The following is a 25,099-nucleotide window of genomic DNA, read 5'->3' on the forward strand; positions in this document are numbered from 1 at the left end:
ATAAATCATGGCGAGGCAGCTTTTGGAAGGACTGTATTTATAATTGTTACTCTAAAAGTATGCACCTATTTATTGTAGATTACAAAAGAGTGGAAATTGTACCAACATTATCAAATTAATGTTCTGGGGATGGGGGGAGTCTCCAAACTCCCCGAGAAAGTAAATCTTGTGTCTCATCCCGTTCAAATTTTCATATACTTAAACTGAAGGAATGTTGGGTCAATCTAAGTTACACATCTGCATTCCACTGTACAAGCATTGAATTACTTGCTTTCAATGTCAGAGGCTTTTGATTATGAGCTTTTGGGAGCCGTTGGTTAGCGTTTGTTAGCTTTTTAGGTTGATGTGTATGCAGAATGATATCCCACCCAAAATGCCTAGTAGCTGATTTATTGCTGCTATTTCTAAGGGAAAGAAACATCCAGCGACATAGTAAATGTACCACGTGATGTAATATTGAGCCACAAAGACTGGGAAGCAGCCAGGCCTAATCCCTGAGTTAGTTGGTTCCAGCCAGGTTGACGCATAGTAAGTCTCAGCATTCTTGGAGAGGGATCAGGGAAAATCCACCATGATTTCCATTCCTAACCATTATCTATGGAAGTGCAGCATGTGTGAACAATGAGTGAGAATGAGTTCAGTCTTGGCTATGATAGCCTTCACAGTCAAATAACCCATGGACCCTCTGGCTGTTTGCATGGAGAATGACCACTTGGAAGGTATTGGATGGTCACTGATGACCATTGAACTGTATCTCAGCATGTGTAACCAGGTTTACGGAAGTAGAGGTTAGAGGAGGAAGATGGAGAGGAGGGGGAAATCAACTTTCCTTCAGCCACGCCCTAATTTCCTTATCTTGCCCAATCGTTTTCATCCCCTATCCTCTGGAAGATGTTGCATCCCTGCTGATGAGGCATTGTTCCACAAGTGCTGACCTCTGGCATTTCATCAAAATAGCAATTATATCAAGTATCAGCAGCGTGACTGCTCACAGAGGGAATCACATTCAGCCTGACCCAGACCTCAGCCAAAGTGCGCACGTGTGCAGTTTTGGTCGGAGTTGTTGGATAACGATCAGGAACTGGATTCCCTGACCAGCCATTTTTCCGTTCCCTAAGGGCAGTTATACACCTGTGGTTGAGATTGGTTATCTCAGCACAGACTGAGGATAAAACCTGGGCTCTTTTATCTGTATTACTCAGCTACTCACTGAATAAACTTAGCTGCCGGGAGAGGCCAATCTAAATTCCTGACTGATATTTTTGGAAATCAGTTTTTCTAATAGTCAAGATGGGTATCCAATGTCAATGCCTTGTAACTGTGTCACTCCACTTATACACAAAATCTATATTGGGATAGTCATATACAGTGTATATTCATATGCACTGTACAAATTTGTAGAATCAAAGCTTTCAGATCTTAGGGTTTTGATCTCATCTTTTTAGTAAATTATTTTTGCAGGAATGACTTGTGATCTTTGTTTATTAGTTATTTGATATGTGCTGTTATGAATTCTTGTGCTTATAGAAAGATCAAGAATACTTGCACCTGTTTGGGGTGAAGTTTCAGCCGCCTGCTAGAACGGCGCACATCGGAGAGGCCCGCCTAATTTATAGAACACTAATTGCGGCGAATACTTACCTCGCGATTCTCAGACAGCTGTAGGCCCAATTCCACCTCGGCACGGTGCAGCAGGAGCTGCTGGGGGCGGAGCTACAGCCCTGCGCCGAAAACAGTGCCGGCAGCTGGGCGCGTGCGCAGTCGCTGCCGGTGTCCTGTCTCCGGGGCGACGACCCTATCCCAGGCCGAAGGGACGTCGCCCACTATCCCCGGCCGAGTGGCTTGCGCATCTTACCTCGGCGGCGGGCCCGCCCGGCCGGCCTCTCGCTGGGTGGGGGGGTGGGGCCCGCCCGAAGAGACGTCGGCAGCCCGGCATCGGCTGCGTGCGGGCCCCGCCCGAAGAGTCGGCAGCGTCGGCAGCAGCCCAGCATTTTCTCTCTTTCCCGCCCCCCCCCATCTTCTTCTCTCCTCCCCCCCCCAATCTTCTTCTTCCCCCCCCCCCCCCCCCCCATTATCTTCTATTCCCCTCTTCTCCCTGGTGCTGCAGTAGGTGAGTAGAAATAATTTTTTCATCTATTGAGTGATTTTTTTTTTTATCTTTAATTTTTTAATTTATTTGGATTGATTTATTAGTTTATTTATCATTTATTATTGATAATGGCTCTTTATTTGTAAAAGTGAAGTGTTTAGTGTTTGTTTAACCCCACCCCTCGTTCCCTACGCCTGCTTTGTAACCTACACCTGATTTATAAGTGTAGGCAAGGTTTTTCTGAGCGTACAAAAATCTACACTTACTCCATTCTAAGTTAGTTTGGAGTAAGTTTTCGCTGCCTAAACTTGCAAAACAGGCGTAAGTGGCCGGACATGCCCCCTTTTGAAAAATAAAATCTGTTCTAAAATGAAACTGTTCTAACTCACTAGAACTGGAGCAAACTAAAGGCCGAAAATTGCAATTTCTAAGATACTCCATTCTAAACTAGTTGCTCCAAAAAAATAGGGGCAACTTGGGCCAAAACTTGACCCCATTGAATCTCTTTTTCCTATTCTATAATTGGCATTTTGACACATACTGGTTTGGATTTTATAGGGTTTTTAAGTTCTTTAGCTGTGTTGAGGACAGTGATTCTCTTTAGCTAGGTCCCAAACAAGTTGTGTTGCTTAACCTTTGCAAATGCTAATCATATACTAATCATTTCTCAACCTAGTGATTTGTTTTGCCTCCCTGAAGATTGTGGAAGCGATGGGTGTATGTGGCTGAATCGTAGTTTTTATCCTGAATGCAGATGAAAGAGTCTTTGAATCTATTTTTCTCCAGAGGAATGAGGCCAGGTTGTCCACTGTCACCTATTCTGTTTTTTGTCTTCATCAGTGATAACTTGGTTGGTATTGTAAGGGAATGCCTAGAAGTGTTCGTTCCAGGTATTTCTGAAAGAATTGTGACACTTCTTTTCATCAGTGTTCATGATGGAGTCACTTGGATATGTAGTGTGCTGCACTTGCCAAATTAAATAATGGGCTAATCAATGGGATATGATAGTGTGTGCCCCCAAGTGTGGCTTTTGGGCTTTGCAGGGCTTGAAGGAATTTAGAAGATACTGATTGGAAAATATGTTTGTTCCAATTAGTCTTTCATATTGGTACTTTCATATTCAGCTGCCTTGACCCTAAGCTCTGGAATTCCGTCCTAAACCTCTCCGCTTCTCTGCCTCTATTTCCTTCTTTAAGACTCTCCTTAAAACCTACCTCTTTGATCAAGGTTTTGGTCATTTGCCCTAATATCTCCTTGTCCGTGTCAAATTTTGTTTGATAATGCTCCTCTGAAGCATCTTGGGACATTTTACTATTTTAAAGGCACTGTATGAATGCAAGTTGTTGTTGTTCTGATGAATGCCAAATTTAGTTTGGAAAAGTCCCATGGGACATTTTACTACGTTAAAGGTGCTATATAAATGCAAGTTGTTGTTGTCTCCAGGATTGTGTTGAGAAGGTGCAAAGGGCACTTTGTCTTGTTTCATCTTCAATGATAGATCCTTGTTTCTCTTTGTCTGCAGTTCACGGTTTGATTGCCGGCTTCCGTGCTATAGCAGTGGGAAAGGCTTCATGGAACAAAAACTCAGTTGAAAGATTTGGAAAAGGACACTAAGGGCTGAATTTTCAGTTTTGTCATTTTCGCGGCGAAAACGGAGGCGGGGCGGGAAAGTTACCGCCCGGGAAATGTCTGCGCTCTGGGGAGAAATTTTTCCCATCTGGGCACTGCGCCAGGGGCTCAGCGCAAAGGGAGGCGTTGTACAACTTTCACGGCGCAAAAATGGGAGCCTCGCCAACTAAAGTGCAGGGCCGGGACCACTCTGAGAGAGGCCTTAGGCAGAGAAACCCCCCCCCCCGTCAAAAACCAAAAACATTGTCCACATCACTACAGCACAAATCGGTACAAAAAAATAAAAGATTAAATACTGGAACTTTCCTTTTCTGCACTTTATCTACCTCACCGCCACCGCCGGCATGGCTAGACTGCTCTGTTTTCCCTGGCGGTCTTTGCGGGACGCGCTTCGGGGCGTACGGGTCAGGTGAGAGTCCAAACTACTGCCGGTGTCGCAACAAGAGGCGTTGCACACCTGGTGCAGCTCTTCCCGGCAGTGCTTTTAAGTGTCGCCGCAAAGCTCGACCGGAGGGTCGCGTGGACGCAGAAGACCTTGCGAAACCTGGAGTGCAAAGGACCTGAAAATCCAGTCCTAAGACTTTGGACTGTTATTTTCAGAACTGTTTTTTAAGTGTTGCATAGTGATGCATTGCATTGCCAGTTACTGGTTTCATTCCTTTGCTTCTGTATAATGATCAATTATTGAAAATAAATGTGACTGCTAGTTTCACAATTTATGCATTCACTGTATACAGTATACCGTATCCTTTCACCTCTGGGACCAAGTCACACTGATGGGATGACAATATCCCCTCTGTGGTGCTACAAGGGTCAAAATGAAATTAGCTTGAGGAGTTTAAGTGTAGATCCTAGTGGATACAATTCTACAGACCAAAACTGTTTCTATTTTGACAAGAATTGGCAGTCTCTTTTCACTCAAAAATGTAAAGCTTGTGTTTTTGAAACTCCACGTTACTAATAATGAATGTTGTGAACCATTTTAATCATTTTCATCTTGCAAACTGCATGCTTTAATTAAGGGAATTAACTAACCTTCAAATGTCCCTTTTCAGTTTCACCTTGAAATAAAAAATCTTTGACGCACAGCCAGTATTTACACCGCAGCTAATCCAGTACAGTTTTTAAGAAATTGCAAGAAAATCTGACCAGTTGGGAAAGCAAGGGACATTGATCAACCCCAGTATAGTTTCAACCAGAGGACTTTGCTGACATCTGTCCTGCCTTTCCTATAGTCTCAGCATAAAAACAGGATGCTTCTTCTGCGGGCATTGTTTTTGGCTTTATTAAACATGTTTGAAGCAGGCTTCCTCATAACTTATATTAAACTGCACTATGTAATATCCTGTCCCCATAGGAAATGTTTTAGTGCTTCTGAATTGTTTGGTTAAAAAGATGGATATTTATGTTTTTAAAACATCATTGGGCTGAAATTGCCCCGCGCTGGGTTTACAGGGCTGGATTTGCAAGGCATAATTCGGATTAGTCGTTTGTTTCGCGCCGGCAGAGGAAATGGTGGAGCCGATGCCGAGTTGCTCTCTGTGGAGAGAAAAAATGGTATGAGCGGTAACCATATGTTCTTGCGGCGCTCCCGGGGCATTCGTGGCACGTGACGCAGAGTGCCGTGCTACTCACATCAGCGCTGATACGCTGCCGCCTCACACCGCCCTGCCCCTACTCTTAAAGGAGAGGGCCAATGCAATCTGAGCAGCGCCTTCATTGGGCCGCCAGGGAGGCTGTCGGCTGGGGCTGGTGGCCCGGCATCCAAGAGTGGGTACTGGACTTCCTGTTGGTGGCTCTGCCGAACCAGCGGCCGCCATTGTCTGGTCGACTGAAAGGTCGGATGACATAAAAAGGATGGTGGCCGCCGCGGAGGGTGTCCAGGGTGCCATGGCCACCGCAGCTTCTCACACCCAGAAGTTGACGTGGCATCGCCCAGCGCAGACCTCACTCCCGCAGGCAATTTTCCCCGTGGGCCGCAAAGAGGTCGGCGAGGGGCGATAAGGGGTCGGTGCAGAATGATGACATCATCGTCGGGGCGCAGCACAAACCCCTTTTCACCCGTCGACCCTCGAGGGAAATTCTATGCCTCTGGAAATGAATCCCGGTGCTTTGTTTGAATTTTTATCGGCTTATGAACCTGCATAGCTACTTTTGGTGATTTATGCACCCTCAGATCCCTCTGCTCCTGTGTCCCATTTAGACACTTATTTTCCAAGGAGTATGTTGCCTCCTTAGTCTTCCTACCAAAATGTACCACCTCACACTTACTCGTTGCCGATTCTTGCTGCCTAGGATGACGTAGGAAATTGGCCATATAGAGAAGCTCATGGGAGGGTTGCCTGGGGAACCAGCAGGAGTCAGCATCTTGAGAGGAAGTGGAAGAAAATGCAACCTATTCCTGTTGTAGTTTACTTGTATTTTTTGGATTGATTCCAGTCAAACTATTTCTGGGCGAAAGTATGTATATTCTTCCGAGCATTTAAGAGGTTATTTTGCTCCCATTTTATCTTTACAGTCATCATTATATGTCAAAATACTTGATGTATTTGGCTTCAGTTATCTATTCCCACTCTAACCAGGCTGTGGGTCATGCACTGTTAAAGATTACCAGATGCACGTGAGATTTCTATAAACAGTGTTTGGTTACTGGCATGCAGGACAGTACTCGCATTTTACTGGCTGGTGGGGGAGGGATGCTGACAGGTTAGTAATCCGTAAACAAATGTATTCTCAGTGCTGCTGTGAATGTACTTCAGGTCCGAAAATTGAGGGAAAGAGGACAAAGATGACCTGAAATTTACAGCGATCAATATTCAGCATTATCATCATTTGACAACTAAGTATACATGTACTGAAATTGTGAATGACGCCAATGGCCTGGCCTCCCAGACGGAAGAGAGCCGTTCTGTTGTGGGTTTGTCAAGAGACAGCTCTCATGATATTGAACAGTGATCAGTATCTTTCCCTGTGCATGCTGCTTTTGGTGCTTCAATGTTAATAAAAGTTCAGTGTGCTTCATATCAAAAAGAATTCCCTCCGCATAGTATTATCTCCTTTTAAGACTAAAACTGAAGCATGTTTCTATGATGGGAAATGGCCAGAAATTGCTAACCTTTGATTCCTTTGATTGTATATGCACAAGTCCACGAAGAGGTCAAAAGATCTGGAGAAGGTAACTGAAAAGTCCATGAGCAAATTTATTACCAAAATGTTGAACTGTAAAAAAATATTGTGTGTTCATTGTGCATGGACATGTGCCTCAAATCCTCCAACCTTTCTTTAGTAGTTGAATTTTGACTTTAAAATATATAGAGGGAAAGGAAGGAGGCAGAAATGAGGTTAAGTGGAACCAGATAGAACATTATGTTGGAGGAGGGGGGGGCGGGGAGCAGAATGGTTTTGGGATGGCTGTAAGCTGCCGATTATGACAGGGAAGTGGAGGTGAAAGTAGTTTGGTTTCTACTTAAAGCTTTTCAGAGAATGATCAGATATTAAACAAAGTGTAATATCTCTAAGTTTGCGGATGACACTAAACTGGGTGGCGGTATGAGCTGTGAGGAGGACGCTAAGAGTCTGCAGGGTGACTTGGACAGATTAGGTGAGTGGGCAAATGCATGGCAGATGCAGTATAATGTGGATAAATGTGAGGTTATCCATTTTGGGGCAAAAACACGAAGGCAGAATATTATCTGGATGGCGGCAGATTAGGAAAAGGGGAGGTGCAACGAGACCTGGGTGTCATGGTTCATCAGTCACTGAAAGTTGGCATGCAGGTACAGCAGGCAGTGAAGAAGGCAAATGGTATGTTGGCCTTCATAGCTAGAGGATTTGAGTATAGGAGCAGGGAGGTCTTACTGCAGTTGTACAGAGCCTTAGTGAGGCCTCACCTGGAATATTGTGTACAGTTTTGGTCTCCTAATCTGAGGAAGGACGTTCTTGCTATTGAGGGAGTGCAGCGAAGGTTCACCAGACTGATTCCAGGGATGGCTAGACTGTCATATGAGGAGAGACTGGATCAACTGGGCCTTTATTCACTGGAGTTCAGAAGGATGAGAGGGGATCTCATAGAAACGTATAAGATTCTGACGGGACTGGACAGGTTAGATGCGGGAAGAATGTTCCCGATGTTGGGGAAGTCCAGAACCAGGGGACATAGTCTTAGGATAAGGGGTAGGCCATTTAGGACTGAGATGAGGAGAAACTTCTTCACTGAGTTGTTAACCTATGGAATTCCCTGCTGCAGAGAGTTGTTGATGCCAGTTCATTGGATATATTCAAGAGGGAGTTAGATATGGCCCTTACGGCTAAGGGGATCAAGGGGTATGGAGAGAAAGCAGGAAAGGGGTACTGAGGTGAATGATCAGCCATGATCTTCTTGAATGGCGGTGCAGGCTCGAAGGGCTGAATGGCCTACTCCTGCACCTATTTTCTATGTTTCTATGCTTCTCCATTCACTGAATTCCCATATTTTTAAGCTGCTTTCATAATTTAGTTCTGAGAGTCTGGTGATGGGGAGCCAGTGCTTCGAGTTTATGCTGTTACATCAGTTTTCTGTAGCTAAATGACAAATTCGGAGGTCTAGGTAAAACTGTGTCTGAGAGTCTGTTGACTGGTTATGGAAAACTGTTTTAACAGCATAAATAGTGGAAGCTGGCTTGCTGACATGGTCCCAGAATCTGAATTAAAAGAACATATGAAAGCAGCTTTAGTATACAATTGTTAGTTCATTATAAAAAATATTAAGAATTTCACCACGAGTACTTCAACTCTCCTTGGACTAAAGTTGCATGAAGTCCTTCGATTTTATTGACGTATGTAATATAGTAATGGCTACAACCGTTTACACCCAAGCAGTCAGTTTTGAACAGGATGATTTGATTAAGTGTGATCCCACAGGATTTATACAGAGGACTGTTCCCTGTTTGGTGAAAGCTACGTAGTCTTATAAATTCCCTGCATGTGCTGATAGTTTTCCTAAAGCTAGCCTGAGATTCAGGAATCTTTGACTTTGCTATCCAGATCTGAACTGAAGCAAAAAGTATGAGTTTTTGTTTTGGTGTGTGACTGAAATTATTTCAAAGAACTTATGGTAAGTGTTTTGGAAGCACAACAAATGCAAATTCTTTGCTGTGTGTGACAGCTTTAAGATAGTCATAAACTTCCCATACCTATCACAAGTTCCGTGACTGTTGTTAGTTTTACTGAGTCTTTCCCCAAGTTGGCAACTAAAGTTGAAAAAGCAGATATAAGCTTAAAAAATGTACCCTACCATAGAAAGGACCAAATTGTTGTCTTTGTTTATCCACTAGTGAAACAACAGTGCAGAGAATATCCTTTTCCAAATCTTCAGATCTACAGAATAGAAACGGGACAAATCTATCTATATATAACGTTTTAAAAACTTGTTTCTGTGCTCACTTCCTGTCACATTTTTATCGCACTTTTGTGTCAATATTTTTCAATTCTAAATTCCTACGTCCACACTAATAATGGAAACTGCCTTTACTGTACCTGTATAAACTTGTCAAGCTGCAGAGCATTCTCCGGCCAGTGGTGGCACTGTAGCACCTCAACCTTGCGTTTCCCAGGTCCTTGGCCTGTACTGACGAGATACTCTTATGCTCCAAGTGTGGGAAGGGATTCCCTCGCTCATCCCACCTGGTAAAACACCAGCGAGTTCACACCGGGAAGAGGCCGTTCACCTGCTCCGTGTGTGCGATATGTATGCGCACTAGATCCGTGCAGCAGAGCTGGTCTCCAGTCGTCTTGGTTAATTTTTGCCACTAGACCAAGACCTAGCTCTGTCAAGTCCGTGTGGTGGCTGGTGTGCAACGGCCACCCCACGTTAAAAAAATTTACGCACAGGCATCTTCCATCCTTCAACATATAGTTCGAGACCTGGAACATTAGGTCCTTCATTGAAACACCTGCAAACTCATTCCTTTTTGGCGTGGAAGCAAGTCAACCTCGATACGAGGAACCGCCTATGATAATGATGCTCCAACCAATTTTACTCTGCTTCCCAAATTGCCATAAGTTTTCTATATTTTATATAATATAAAATCAACATTTTCTATAAAAAATAAGGATAGATGTATGGCATTTAAAATGGGAACTTAAGTTTGCCTGCAAGCCCTGGTCCAGTTGTCCCCCGTCCTATACTCTCACTTCACCAGAACACTTGTTCCGATTCTTCATGTGCAACACCATGGGAGATTGACTAGGAAGAAATATAAGGGTCTGAATTGTTGCGCATTCAATGGATGGATTGGCAGGGCTGCAGGTTAGATGTCCTGGCACGGAGTCATTATTAAAATATTTTGACAGAGGGTCTGCCAAAGGTCCTTTAATATTAAGCCAGGATTACCAATGTCTCCTCAATGTCTTATTTTGAAGTCGGTAGTTTAGAAACTTGACCTCCGCTCTGTTCACTTCACCTGAATAATATGCTTCAGGGAGCTTGAATAATTGTACTGAGAATGCCCGCAGTCAGAATGAGTTATTGTATTGAAAGAAATACTCTAGTGATCCATTTATTTATTCTGTAGAATATTCTGCCACTGTCACTTCATTATTTAGCGGAATTTCCTAATGTGACATAATTTACTTCCTGGATTGTTAAATAAATTGGCTTTCAGTATGGGATTTACTGTTAAGCTAACTGCTCCTTTGACTTTACTCCCCTACTCCCTCCATCTGCTTGACTGCCTCTGCCTTCACCGTTCACTGTTTAAATTGTCACTTAGTGCTGAACCGTGGTACACGGAGCGTGTTGTTTGGAGTGTAAGTCAATGGTTTTAAAGAGGAGGGAAAGGAACTAATTATTAAGCTGTTTAAAGTGCCCAGCAGTATTAAACAGTGTAACACATGGGCATCGGCTATAAGAGTCAGCCATAGTGATCATTTGGGCAACTGGCAAAATCGATCAAATTTTGCTGAATCTCTCCTTGGTCCAATGCTTGCTGACATTATCACCTGCTCTCTTTCTGTGAACATTGCCCTCCCCTTTGAAACTGCAGTCATCACCCTTTGATCCTTTTTCCTCTCCAACTACAATCCTAACTCTAATCTTCCCCATCCCTTTTAGTTGCTTTAATGTGTCACCACCCTCCACTCCCTGTACAAATCCCTTCAGCTTGGGTTCTGCCTTGTCCACAGCAGTAAGCCTACCTGATCAACACCACCAACAATGTCCTATGTGTCTTCAGTTGTGGTGCATTATCTCTCCTCATCTCCTTTGACCTCACCATGGCCCTAAAAACAATTGACCATTCCATTCTCCACCACTCTTCACGATAGGATAATAGCACTGATCTCTCTCATTGTTCCATTCTTATCTGTCCCAATGGCTTCTACTCTCATTACCACACAGTCACTTCCAGTTATATGTTTGGCCCGCCCCCCCCATTCCTCATTGGCAACATTATCCATAGATATGGGGTCAGCTTCCGTACTATGTCGATTACACCTACTTACCTCTCTGCCAATATCCTCAACTCTATTGGCTCGGTGTTATAAGATCACTTTTCTGGTATCCAGTTGTAGAGACCAAAACATTCTCCAGCTTAACAGTTGGCAAGACCAAGGTTATCTACTTGGCTCAGGCCAGACATTAGTCCCTAATTTCACCCCTCTTCCCAGCTACGTACTCAGTCTAAAACTTACACTGAGTACTCAGTGTCAGCTGTGGCTCAGTGGATAGCACACTCGCCTCCGTGAACTTGAGCACTGTGATAGAAACATAGAAACATAGAAAATAGGTGCAGGAGCAGGCCATTCAGCCCTTCTAGCCTGCACCGCCATTCAATGAGTTCATGGCTGAACATGAAACTTCAGTACCCCCTTCCTGCTTTCTCGCCATAACCCTTGATCCCCCGAGTAGTAAGGACTTCATCTAACTCCCTTTTGAATATATTTAGTGAACTGGCCTCAACTACTTTCTGTGGTAGAGAATTCCACAGGTTCACCACTCTCTGGGTGAAGAAGTTTCTCCTCATCTCGGTCCTAAATGGCTTACCCCTTATCCTCAGACTGTGACCCCTGGTTCTGGACTTCCCCAACATTGGGAACATTCTTTCTGCATCTAACCTGTCTAAACCCGTCAGAATTTTAAACGTTTCTATGAGGTCCCCTCTCATTCTTCCAGAGAGCACACAGCACATACAACTTTTAAGATGGCAGAACATTCCAGAAGCCCCCTTGTCAGGTGACCTGGGTTCTTTATTATAAACAGCTCTGGCTGCAGTAATACAGGAGTCCACAGTGTGGAGCTACAGACATTACACTTCTCCCTCCTTAATGAAGAAGTTATTATAACAAGCAATCATCATACATAACTTGCATGGTTATACATAACAAAAGATATGGACTTATTTTGTCATTTACAAATCAAACTTAACCACTTATTTTCTGTTTTGAAGAGGATATCTTTGCTCTCAAACAGAACCTTCCAAACGTGGTGTTGAATTTAAACTCATTCGAGGCTGATCCTGAGGAAAGTTTTCCTCCATGAGATGCTCTTGATTTACATTTGAACTCTCTCTCTAACTTCAGACTGTTTGTCTGCCGGACTCGGACTTAAATTCTGACTTTCTCTTAGATTTGTTTCCAGTACATTGGATGTAAGATATGTTACTGGTGTATCAAAACTATCTGATGAGTCAGAAATAATTGAATCATTCCCACCTTCAACTACTTCCACGTCTGTAGGTAAAATATGATCAATATGAATAAACCTAAATGTCTATGATCAAACATCTTTACCAAATATGTGCGAGGACCACATATCCTCCTCATTCTTCCTAGTTACCACTTTAACCATTTATGGTGATGGTTCTTCACTCTCTCCTTCTGATTTAATTTCACACTTCTCTCTTTTACTCAACCTCTAACATGATTCTCTTTCTGTCTTAATTGTGTCTCCTCTACGGACTGTGCCAAGTTTGGTTTTAACAACGAGTATCTGGTTCGTGGCTGTCGTTTGAGAAACAGCTGTGCTCGTGTTCTACCAGTAGTTATATGAGGATTATTACGATACGTAATTAGAAAATTAGCCAATTTGTGGTCCAATGACAACTGTCATTTCTTTGGATTTGGATCCAGCATCTGTTTGATGAGAGCGCGTTTTACAATTTGTACAGTGCGTTCTGCTGCACCATTTGAAGCAGGATGGTACGGTGAAACCTTGGTATGTTTCACACCATTTTTGCTTGTGAACTGTGCACATTCTTCTGAATGAAATTGTGCTCCATTATCAGAAACAATTTCTTCTGGGAGGCCAAATGAAGAAAATAAACTTTGTAAAATGTCTAATGTTTTACTTGTTATTTTCCACGTTGGAAACGCCTCGACCCACTTCAATAGGCTATCTATCAAAATGAACAATTGTTGCCCTTCTAGCTCAGCAAAATCGATATGTAGCCTTTGCCACACCCTAGGAGGCCATTTCCATGGCTGTAATGGTATTGATGGTGTTTGCTTGCTTACCAATTGACATGTCGTACACTGATTGAGAATGCACTCTATATCTTTATCAAGACCTGGCCACCATAAGTAACTGCGTTCAAAACTCTTGGTCAAGCACATTCCCAGGTGCTGGTCATGGAGGCCTCCTAATAATTTGGACCTGAATTTATTTGGTATAACCACTCTTGCACCCCACATGATACAATCTTTATCGACTGATAATTCATTCCTACGAATGAAGAATGGATGAATATCTTTCTTTATTACCTGGTTTGGCCAGCCATTTGCAATATAATCAGGTTAGATGCAGGAAGAATGTTCCCAATGTTGGGGAAGTCCAGAACTAGGGGTCACAGTCTAAGGATAAGGGGTAAGCCATTTAGGACCAAGATGAGGAGAAACTTCTTCACCCAGAGAGTGGTGAACCTGTGGAATTCTCTACCACAGAAAGTTGTTGAGGCCAATTCACTAAATATATTCAAAAAGGAGTTAGATGTAGTCCTTACTACTAGGGGGATCAAGGGTATGGCGAGAAAGCAGGAATGGGGTACTGAAGTTGCATGTTCAGCCATGAACTCATTGAATGGTGGTGCAGGCTCGAAGGGCCGAATGGCTTACTCCTGCACCTATTTTCTATGTTTCTAATCATACACCTTTGACATCACTGGGTCATGTTTGTTTGCTCTACCAATCTCTTCAGCTGTGACTGGCAGTTCATCAATGTATGAAAAATAAAACACTTCTTCCCTATTGGGTGTAACTTGTGATGGGGAAGGCAATCTAGACATAGCATCAGCATTACTGTGATCAGCTGATCGTCTGTATTCAATATCATATGTATATGCTGACAAAATCAAAGCCCATTTCTGCATTCGGGCTGCAGTTAATGTTTGAACTGGGGATTTTGGATGAAGGATTGCTGTCAGGGGCTTATGGTCCGTAACAATGGTAAACTTATGACCATACAAGTATTTGTGGAACTTCTTGACCCCAAAAACTAATGCCAAAGTTTTCCTTTCGATTTGCGCATAATTACTCTCACTGGCACTGAGAATCCGTGAAGCAAAAGCAATTGGTCTGTCCTCCCCACTACGTAATACATGAGAGATCACTTCCCCAACTTCATATGGAGAGGCATCACATGCTAGCTTGATCTCCTTAGACACGTCACAGTGAACGAACATGGTGCTCTCTACCAATTTGCTTTTACACTCCTTGCCGCAAATCTCGTTTGAACACGAAAAATCTCACTCCAATCCAGCTTCAGTGATCCCAACCAATTTCTTCCTAGTAAGGCAGGTAGGCTTGTCTCCTGCCACTACAAGCTCTGAACTTGATCCTTGTATTTCACCGGTACGGTGATACGACCTACCACAGGAATGTTCTCTTCTGCGTAGCCTCGCAGCTCTATCCTGGATTTCTCCAATGGGAAATCATACAATTTGTCGAGGTATAGCGACTCCGGTACTACACTCATGGATGCACGTCAATTTCCATGGGTCTCTTGATTCCTGCAACATCTATGGATTATGATACTTTTCGTATCACTGTCCATTAACCTCATGCTTCTGATGACGTTTAGCTCTAACATCTCCTCGTCCTGTTGTTTTTCTTCCATGCTATGTAGTCTCTGGGGATTTCTACTCATAGCTTTGAAAGCTGGTTTACCCTTCAGGCGGCATGCCTTCACGAGATGCCCAGTTTTCCTACAGAAGAAACACTCTGCCTTCACATATGGACAACTTTGAGCAATGTGTTGTCCCAGGCATCGATAGCAGGACTTCAATGCTCTGTTGCCATTTCCAGTTTCTGAGACTTTGGGGCCCAACCGCCTTTTACTTTGAACCTGCAGGGGATTCACCTCGGTTGTCTGACGACTGAAAATAGTATGAAATTCTCGGGAATATTGGTCGGCCATGCTCATTGACATAGCTGTCTGACAAGCTAAATCAAAAGTCAAATTAGGAGTTGTCAGTAATTTTCTTCTGATCACATCATTTTTCATCCCACAAACAAAGCGGTCACGCAATGCTTGGTTCTGAAAGTTTCCGAAATTACAGTGAATAGATTACTTTTTTAATGCTGCAATATACTCACTGATATTTTCTTTGGCCTTCTGATTTTGTATTCCAAAACGATAACTTTCAGCAATTTCCAAGGGCGCGGGGCTGGCTGTAGTGTTGTTCTAACTTAGTTAGAATCTGCTTAAGCATTGTGTCCTTTGGCTTGTCAGGCACAAGCAAGTTTATCACGGTTTCATACACTTTGGGCTCTGCTCCAGTTAAGAAAATAGCCCTTTTTCGTTCCAACACCACCCGATTCTGGTTTTCATTATCGGGGACTTCGATTATATTATTTGCGGTGAAAAACATTTATAGCTCATCCACATACGCTCTGAAACTTTCACGGTCGCGTTGAAACTCCCCCAAATGCCCTATTACCCCCATAGGCGTGGCCATCTGGAGTCTGGCAGTTCAAACAAGTGTGCTTGTAATTTACCTCGGATATGTAGTTGTTAATCAAAATAGAGAGGCTCTCAAAATTTCTCGGTCAGCTGGCTGAATCCTCCACCAACAAAAATTGCAGCTTTGATTTATCCGCTTAATCCCATTCTCGTCGCCATTGTGATATTTCCAGAGAGCACACAGCATACACAGCTTTTAAGATCGCAGAACATTCCAGAAGCCGCTTCTTGTCAGGTGACCTGGGTTCTTTATTATAAACAGCACTGGCTGCAGTAACACAGGAGTCCACAGTGTGGAGCGACAGACATTACAAGCACAAAAAATCTAGTGCAGTGCTGAGGAAGTGTTGCACTGTTGGAGGTGCCGCCTTTCGGATGAGACGTTAAACCGAAGTCCCGTTTGCTCTCTCGGGTCCTATGGCACTATTTTGAAGAAGAGCAGGGGAGATATCCCCGGTGTTCTAGCCAATATTTATCCCTCAATCAACATAACAAAAAAAAACAGATTATCTGGTCATTATCACATTGCTGTTTGTGGGAGCTCGCTTGTGCGCAAATGGCCGCGTTTCCTACATTACAGCAGTGACAACACTTTAAAAAGTACTTCATTGGCTGTAAAACGCTTTGAGACATCCAGTGGTAGTGAAAGGCGCTATACAAATCCAAGTCCTTTCTTTCCTGTTTGGCCCGAAACTGAGCTTAAAGCCATACAACAAGTTAATCGCTAAAGTTACTTGCTTTCGTAGCACAGACCACCTCCACTCCACCCTACCTCCAGTGCTGAAAATGTCATCCATTCCTTTGTCACCTTCAGTCTCAACTTCTCCAATTCTCGACTCACTGGCCGTTGCACTCCATTTCATCTGGAATTCCGTCTATCACATCCTCTTCCATTCTACGTCCTCAACTATTGCCTGTGTTTTTCAGACCTCCACTGGTCCCCTGACCCCTCGCCATATTGATTTCAAAATCCTGGACCTCATTTTCAGATCCCTCCATAGTCTTCCCCAGCTAGCACCCTCTGCTTTTTCCAACCCTGCTTTACTGTCTGTCCCCTGTCTTTGCTCTACCACTGGTGGCGGAGCCTTCAACAATCACACCCTCCGCTCTTAATTCTCTTTCTAAACCAATCTATCGTGCTATTCTTCCCACTTCCCATTTGCAAAATGCTCCTGAAATCCTATCTTTTAGACAAAACCTCAAGTTAGCTCCCATAACTCTCTTCACCTTTCCCCTTCCATGAACTGCCTTGGGATGTTTTGCTATGTAATTGTGTTTAATCAATTAGTGATTTTGTTTTTCTGAACATTAATGAGTTTATTTTCCAAATTGCAGTAGATCAGCCTCTGAATTACAAAGGATTTTCCATGGAGCCGTATGTTGGTGCTATTCAAGATAAACAAATGCAGCGAGATTATGGAATCCAAATCAGGTTTATTCAAGATGTACAAGAAGAAGCGACGAGGGCTCAGAAATCTCAGACTGGTCTTAACAAATCAGGGTCTTATGGAGTCAGCATTAGGGTCCAGGGAATTGATGGACAACCATATGTAGTACTAAACAGCAACCAGGAAGGACATTTGCAAATGTTTGAGCCTCCACCTGAAAATGGTTGCTTTGATCAAACTTTATCTCAGGATGGTTTTGAAGCATATTCTGGTCCCTATCAAAGAGAACAGAGAAGCAGATTCTCCGATAACGGCCATTTCACCTATCCAGAAAGTCAACACTTCAATCCACTTAAGCCATCTCCTTATCCACCACTGCCTGTGCCAATAGCAGAGACCTCAAAGGATGAGGTTGACAAAAGAAACACGAAAGCAAGTAGTTTACTGAATTTCCAAAAACATCCTGAAATTCTAAAGCCATATGACCCTGAGAAGAACCTCTTGAATCGCACTGGTCCACAAAGTCTGACGAGTAGCAAGTCATCAGAGAGGAACAAAGATAAGTCTTTTCATCATTTACCCAAGTCTGAATTTTCAAATCAGTTAGATATTAGACCATCGAGTTCAATAAAATCCAATGATGAGAAAAATAACTTCAGTAAGTCCACAACAATGGGAGATCTAACCAAGAAAGTTGTTGGGCCTACCAGCAGGAAAATGGAAACACTGAACACCAGTAGAAGATGTCAAAACAACACCAGTACTGATTCAGAAGATTCTCTGAGAACACGACCAGATTTGCTTCCTTTGCGTCGGCAAGATTCAGCTGGAAGAATTTTTGAAGTTGCTAGGTCAAGGCGTTCATCATCTTCAACTCCAACATCAGCCAGTTCAGACAAGCTAAATCCCTCGTACAAATTATGGTCAGATGATCCAGACGAAGAGCTTTCTGCTGAAAATATAAACCGGCATGAGAACAGGAGATACATTCCCTTTTTTCCAGGCACTGGTCGTGATATTGACTCGGGTCCTGTTCCTGGGGTGGATGAATTGATTGATAAATTTGACGGGAAAAATGGGCAGCACCGGCGAGGTAGGTCTGCGAGGAAAAACCGAATTGATCCAGAAGATCGAAAACGATCCCGAAGTGTAGATAGTGCTTTTCCACTTAGATCGCAAGGTAATTCTGCTTACCTAGATGAATACAGTAAAAATCTTGGAAAATCAAATGAGCATTTGTTGAGACCATCGCAATTGTGCCGTCAAAATGCTATGTCAGAAAGTTTAAGAAACCCTGATTCTAATGAGAATCTGCCTGTCAATTATGTTAATTCTACTGATAGGCATCAAACACAGCCAACAGAAAATCAGTACATCCTGAATTATGGTTTGATGAAGAATCCAGGTCAGACGGAAATGGATGGAGGAGTTACTCGTGAGCGTAGCGAAAGAATCTCTCTTAAATCTTCTACACTCCCTGTAGGGACAATCAATAAGCCCGAGGCCAAAACGGAGGAAGTAACTTCTGTTATAAAACTAAAGACTTGTAAAACAACCCCTTCCTTCTTTGGGATCAGTAAAAAGAATTTAGATCCCCGGCAGCTTACTGCTCATACAAGCCAAACTACCTGTGATCAGGATGTACAGGTAAGCATTAGAGCTGCAAATATGAAAGCCAATTTATCAGTAAATTAATTATTTATTTCCCAATTATCTTAAGAATAATTTATTGACAGATGCTAGGGTTCTGTCAAAAGAGTCATTGGGAACTGTTGAGTTTTGCATTGTAGCATAATATAATGGATTTGCTGTTAATGTTTTGAAAAATATCTAACCAGAAGGTAACACCTTAAATAATGTCCCACTACGTTCTATAGAATGGGCTGTGTCTTTAAGCATTACTTTATTATTTCACTCTTGAGACGTTTAAGTAAAAGCTGTCCTGTGCTGCTGAAGACTAATCAGAAATAATTACAGTTGAAGTACCTACCATAATTTCATAAAAGATGGCTAGACTGAGTGATTCAAGAAGTGCAAAAATGTTCTAAATATGAGTAACAAGTATTCATCTTAATGAATAACACTCATTTGGGTTTGCTTCAATCTACAACACTACATTTCAATAATTTCTAATCTCCTTCCCCTAACTGATTTTTCTCTCTTTTACTCCACCTCTTCCAACAGTTTCATGGGCACAGGTGACCTTACTTTTCCTTGTCCAAATGGTTATTCTTTAAGCATGACTCTGGCCCAGCTATTAATGCTTGAGAGATATCGCAGCTGAGTACCAAACTGTGATGTCCATGGGTTCTTTCAGTCAGTGGGTGATCAGGAATGGCAAATATGCTCCCCCCCACCCCCCCCCCCCCCTCACCTCACTGTCCAGTTTGTGACTGTTACCAACATTGTAGAGACCCTCAGTAGCAAACCCTATTGGGATTTGCTAATGCAGCAAAAACTGATATTTCTGTTTAGATAATTTATGATAATTGTATTTAAATACATTTAACTGCACTAGCTTAAAATCATCTTGTTTGTTTTCATCAAACTTCATATGGAACATCATGGATTTCAAAAGGGAAAGTCTATGGATTTCAAAAGGGAAAGTCTTGCTTGACCAACCTTATTGAATTTTTTGAGGAGGTAGCAGAGAGAGTAGACAATGGTAATGCAGTAGATGTAATTTATCTAGATTTTCAAAAGGCCTTCGATAAGGTACCCCATAATAGACTGATGAACAAGGTCAGAGAATACGGAGTTAGGGGACAAGTAGCAGAATGGATAGCTAGCTGGTTTCAAAACAGAAAGCAAAGAGTTAGGGGTAAAAGGTAGCTATTCACATTGGCAGAAAGTGGGTGGTAGTGTTCCACAAGGATTGATGCTGTGACCACTGTTGTTCACAATTTATATTAACGATTTAGACTTTGGAATCAAAAACATAATTTCTAAATTTGTGGATGGCACCAAATTGGGACGAAAGTCAATACTGAGGAGTACTGCAACAAGTTACAGGAGGACATTAATAAGCTTGCAGAATGGGCAGAAAATTGGCAAATGAAGTTCAAACCGATAAATGTGAGGTATTACATTTTGGTAGGAAGAATAGGGAGGTCACTTATTACTTGGAGGGTGACAGTCTAGGTGGGGTAGAGGAACAAAGGGATCTCAGAGTACAGATATACAAATCGCTAAAACTTGCAACACAGTTTAGCGAGACGGTTTTAAAAAAGAGCAAACCAAGCACTAGGGTTTATTTCTGGAGGTATAGAATTGAAAAATAGAGAAGTTATGCTAAAGCCTTATCGAATCTTGGTTGGACCACACTTCGAGTACTGCGTACAGTTCTGGTCGCCATACTATAAAAAAGATATAGAGGCACTGGAGAGAGTGCAGAGAAGATTTACAAGGATGATATCAGAAATACGAGGGTATTCATATCAGGCAGGGATGAACAGGCTGGGTCTCTTTTCTCGTGAAAAAAGAAGGCTGAGGGGTAATCTAATAGAGGTCTTTAAAATTATGAAAGGTTTTGATAAAGTGGATACAGAGAGGATGTTTCCACTTGTGGGGAAGAGCATAACTAGATGCCATCAATATAAGATAGTCACTAAGCAATCCAATAGGGAATTCAGAAGAGTGGTGAGAATGTGAAACTCGCTACCACAGGGAGTGGTTGAAGCAAATAGTATAGATGTATTTAACGGGAGGCTAGACAAGCTTATGAGGGAGAAGGGAATAGAGGTGTATGTAGATAGATTTCGATGAGGAACAACGGGAGGAAACTCGAGTGCAGCATAAATGCCGGCATGGACTGTTGGCCCAAATGGCCTGTTTCTGTGCCGTATATCCTATGTAATCTGCTTAAGCTTTACGTTCCTCTTCAAATTGCTCTGCATTGTAAGTTGTTTGCTGTCTAATTGTTGAGTACATCAAAATAAGATTGTGCTATGTTTGAATTCCATAAATCATTACACCTGGCTCAATAGACTAAATGCGTTGAGTCTTACAGATTTGGAAATTCTCAGCTTCAAGCCGTGATCTGACTTGATTTAGCTGATTTCAGTTCGGACAATGCCGTAGTGGCCTTGGGCTTCCTGGGCTCGGGGAGAGGGGAGGAATAAAACTTGGCCATGTTTCTCACTCCTGATTGTTTCCTCCTGATAATGGGAAGTGTGTATAGTGGGCAACCATGGGCTCAGCTGTTTCCACCTCCCTATGTGCACGTTACTGGCACTCATTGTCTAGATTCACATGTGAGGTGAAGCCATTTGGGGAATGTTACTGGAGGGTTGCTGCTGCCCGTAAAGAAGATACTGCCTATCAGACAGAAGGAAGATAGTTTGGATGAACTATTGTCTACATGATCCTTCAAACATTCTTAAAGGTTTTGGTTGAAGGATGAAATTCTGTCAAATCACTCATGAGAAGTGTAATAACTATAATCATGTGAGCTGTCAGTTTCATGAGAAAAATTGTGTAGTTTATTCTTATTTAAAGAGCACAACTTTAAATTTACTTCTGTAACAACAGTTACTTCATTTCAAAAGTAATTAAGAACTTTCAGAGATTTTAATGTGATAGAGCTCTCTGTAAATATCTGGGTATGGCAGCATATTATTTGTTACTGGATTAATAAATCCAGAGAATGTGAGTGCCACCATGGCAATTTGAGAAATTGAATCCATTTTTTTTAAATCTGGAAATAAAAAGCTGATGCAAGTGAAAGTGACCTTGAAGCTTCGCATTGTCGGGAAAAAAACTCTCGGGTGATGAATCAGTACTCCTCCATGTTGAACATTACTTGGAGAAAGGACTTAGGATAGCAAAGGCACAGAATGTATTCTGAGTGGGGGACTTAAATGTTCATCACCAAGAGTGGCTCGGTAATACTACCACTGACCGAGTTTACTGAGTCCTGAAAGGCATAGCTGCCAGACTGGGCTTGCGGCAGATGGAGAGAGAACCAACACGAAGGAATAACCAACTTGACTTCAATCTCAACCTATCTACCTGTCCCAGATGGGTCAGTCCATGACAACGTCGACCGAAGTGACCAATGCACAGAGCTCGTGGAGACCATGTCCCGTCTTCACACTGAGGACACCCTCCATTGTGTCATGCGGCACTGTGGCTAAGTGGGATAGGTTAAGAACAGATCCACCAGCTCAAAACTGGGCATCTATGAGGCGCTGTGGGTCATCATCATGGCAGAATTGTATGCCACCCCAATCTGTAACCTGGCATATTCCATATCAAGCTAGATGACTAACCCTGGTTCAATGAGAAAGGAGAGCATACTCTGTTCATGTAGGTCTTGTATTATACTTGGGGAGCTCCAATGGGCACATGGATGGCATCAGTGACCCTCTCTATACTTTGTGAAATCCTGTAGTATGGAGAAATTGGACAGCCAGCCTGTTGCCATTCAGTGGGAAAAGAGATGGAAAAAGTTGTTTTGCTAAACGATGCGCAGCAAATTGACTGATGCGGCTGATGTCCCGTGGTGGCCTGGAGATGGGAGGAAGGAAGGTGGTGATCTTGATTGCTACTGGCAATGCTGTTCCAATGCTGGAGGTTGCTGCAGAGGCAGTTCTCTTCTGGCATTGTCAGATAGCAGTAGATACAGTTGGTGACATAATGGTGAGTGTGACCAGTCTTATCTCTGGTACCCCTTGATTGTTCTTTGACCTCTTCCGTGAAATAATTCTTCTTCTTCTTCTTCGAGCGAGAGAGAGAGAAGCACTGAAAGCAATACCTATCGGAATTATATTTGAATGGTAGCAAAATAAATGAGCACTGGAGCTGTAAGGAATCTCTTCAAATTTTGTTGGCCTTAAATGGGAGAGCTGAGTGAACTACAGGAATTTGATGAGAAACAGGAACATAACAAGCCCGTAACACTGTGACCCCCCTCCCCCACCTCTGCAAATTTGCTTGCATTTAGCCTTTGTAATGGAGATCTTGGCCAATTTGCACTGACAAATAACCAGGTCAGCAAATTAGTATGGCGCTCAAAGCGGAAGGCAAATGCCTTCTCCCCTTACTCAGTTTCTCCCAAAAGATTACAGCATTTTTGTCGGCTGGAATTCTGGGCTATTGATAAAATATTTTTGGCATGCTTGATTTTTATTTGGGCAAAAGGCAAAAGCGTTGTGTGGGATGCCAGGAACAGTTGGGTTATAAAGGAGAGATGGCGTATTATATAAAATAATACATGTTTTACAAAACTTTCTCATCACTTGAGCTGAAATTGTAATTACGATCTTGAAGCAGATAAAATATAAGCATAGTGATATTATCTAAGGGTTATTTAGTTCACCGACTGAATTTAAAAATAAAGTTTTGTGTGTTTTAATAGTATACCAACTTAATTATGTATATTTTTTAAAAAACCTTTTTAGGTAACTCCTGACCTTTTGAAAGACCAACGAACGACGGAGGAGACAGCAAAACAGATCCTTTACAACTATCTTAAAGTGGGGTTAGTATCCAAAACAAAGCAAGTATTTGGTTATATATGAGCTGCATCTGTTGTCTAATCGATGTTTAAAAGCATATTAGAGCTGCACTTTTCAGAAATCATTACATAAGAACATAAGAAATAGGAACAGGAGTAGGCCATACGGCCCCTGGAGCCTGCTCTGCCATTCAATAAGATCATGGCTGATCTGATCATGGACTCAGCTCCACTTCCCCGTCCGCTCCCCATAACTCCTTATCCCTTTATCGTTTAAGAAACTGTCAATTTCTGTCTTAAATTTATTCAATGTCCCAGCTTCCACAGCTCTCTGAGGCAGCGAATTCCACAGATTTACACCCCTCTGAGAGAAGAAATTTCTCCTCATCTCTGTTTTAAATGGGTGGCCCCTTATTCTAAGATCACGCCCTCTATTTCTAATCTCCCCCATCAGTGGAAACATCCTCTCTGCATCCACCTTGTCAAGCCCCCTCATAATCTTATACGTTTCGATAAGATCACCTATCATTCTTCTGAATTCCAATGAGTAGAGGCCCAACCTGCTCACCCTTTCCTCATAAGTCAACCCCCTCATCCCGGAATCAACCTGGTGAACCTTCTCTGAACTGCCTCCAAGGCAAGTATATCCTTTCGTAAATAGGGAAACCAAAACTGCACGCAGTATTCCAGTTGTGGCCTCACCAATATCTTGTATAGCTGTAGCAAGACTTCCCTGCTTTTATACTCCATCCTCTTCGCTATAAAGGCCAAGATACCATTGGCCTTCCTGATCACTTGCTGTACCTGCATACTGTCCTTTTGTGTTTCATGTACAAGTACCCCCAGATCCCACTGTACTGCAGCACTTTGCAATCTTTCTCCATTTAAATAATAACTTGCTCTTTAATTTTTTTCTGCCAAAGTGCATGACCTCACACTTTCCAACATTATACTCCATCTGCCAAATTTTTGCCCACTCACTTAGCCTGTCTATGTCCTTTTGCAGATTTTTTGTGTCCTCCTCACACATTGCTTTTCCTCCCATCTTTGTATCGCCAGCAAACTTGGCTACGTTATACTCAGTTTCTTCTTCCAAGTCATTAATAGAGATTGTAAATAATTGAGATCCCAGCACTGATCCCTGCGGCACCACACTAGTTACTGGTTGCCAACCAGAGAATGAACGATTTATCCCGACTCTCTGTTCTCTGTTCGTTAGCCAATCCTCTATCCATGCTAATATATTACCCACAACCCCATGAACTTTTATCTTGTGCAGTAACCTTTCATGTGGCACCTTGTCAAATGCCTTCTGGAAGTCCAAATACACCACATCCACTGGTTCTCCTTTATCCGCCCTGCTCGTTACATCCTCAAAGAACTCCAAATTTGTCAAACATGACTTCCCCTTCATAAATCCATGCTGACTCTGCCTGACCGAATTTTGCTTTTCCAAATGTCCTGCAACTGCTTCTTTAATAATGGACTGCAACATTAAAGCTTAAGAGGTATGATTTTAAAAATAGAACCTAATATGTGTTGACATTAAGCCTCCTTTGGTTGATTCCCCCCCCCCCCCCACCATCTCAGATCTGGGGAGATTT

General features: G+C 42.6%; 1 protein-coding gene across 3 annotated transcripts in view; it reads left to right on the forward strand.

The window, feature by feature from the left end:
* The window catches only part of cgnl1 (cingulin-like 1), a 168,672-nt gene that overhangs the window by 28,756 nt on the left and 114,817 nt on the right, over window positions 1–25,099 (forward strand). For all 3 annotated transcript variants that reach the window (XM_070858356.1, XM_070858358.1, XM_070858357.1), the window contains exons 2-3: window positions 16,986–18,685; window positions 23,440–23,519. In XM_070858356.1, coding sequence (XP_070714457.1) covers window positions 17,018–18,685; window positions 23,440–23,519 — 1,748 coding nt within the window. In that variant the 5' untranslated portion in view covers window positions 16,986–17,017. The remainder of the gene's footprint in view (window positions 1–16,985; window positions 18,686–23,439; window positions 23,520–25,099) is intronic.

Source organism: Pristiophorus japonicus, chromosome 17, assembly GCF_044704955.1.
Source record: "Pristiophorus japonicus isolate sPriJap1 chromosome 17, sPriJap1.hap1, whole genome shotgun sequence".
In the NCBI taxonomy this organism is placed as follows: domain Eukaryota; kingdom Metazoa; phylum Chordata; class Chondrichthyes; family Pristiophoridae; genus Pristiophorus; species Pristiophorus japonicus.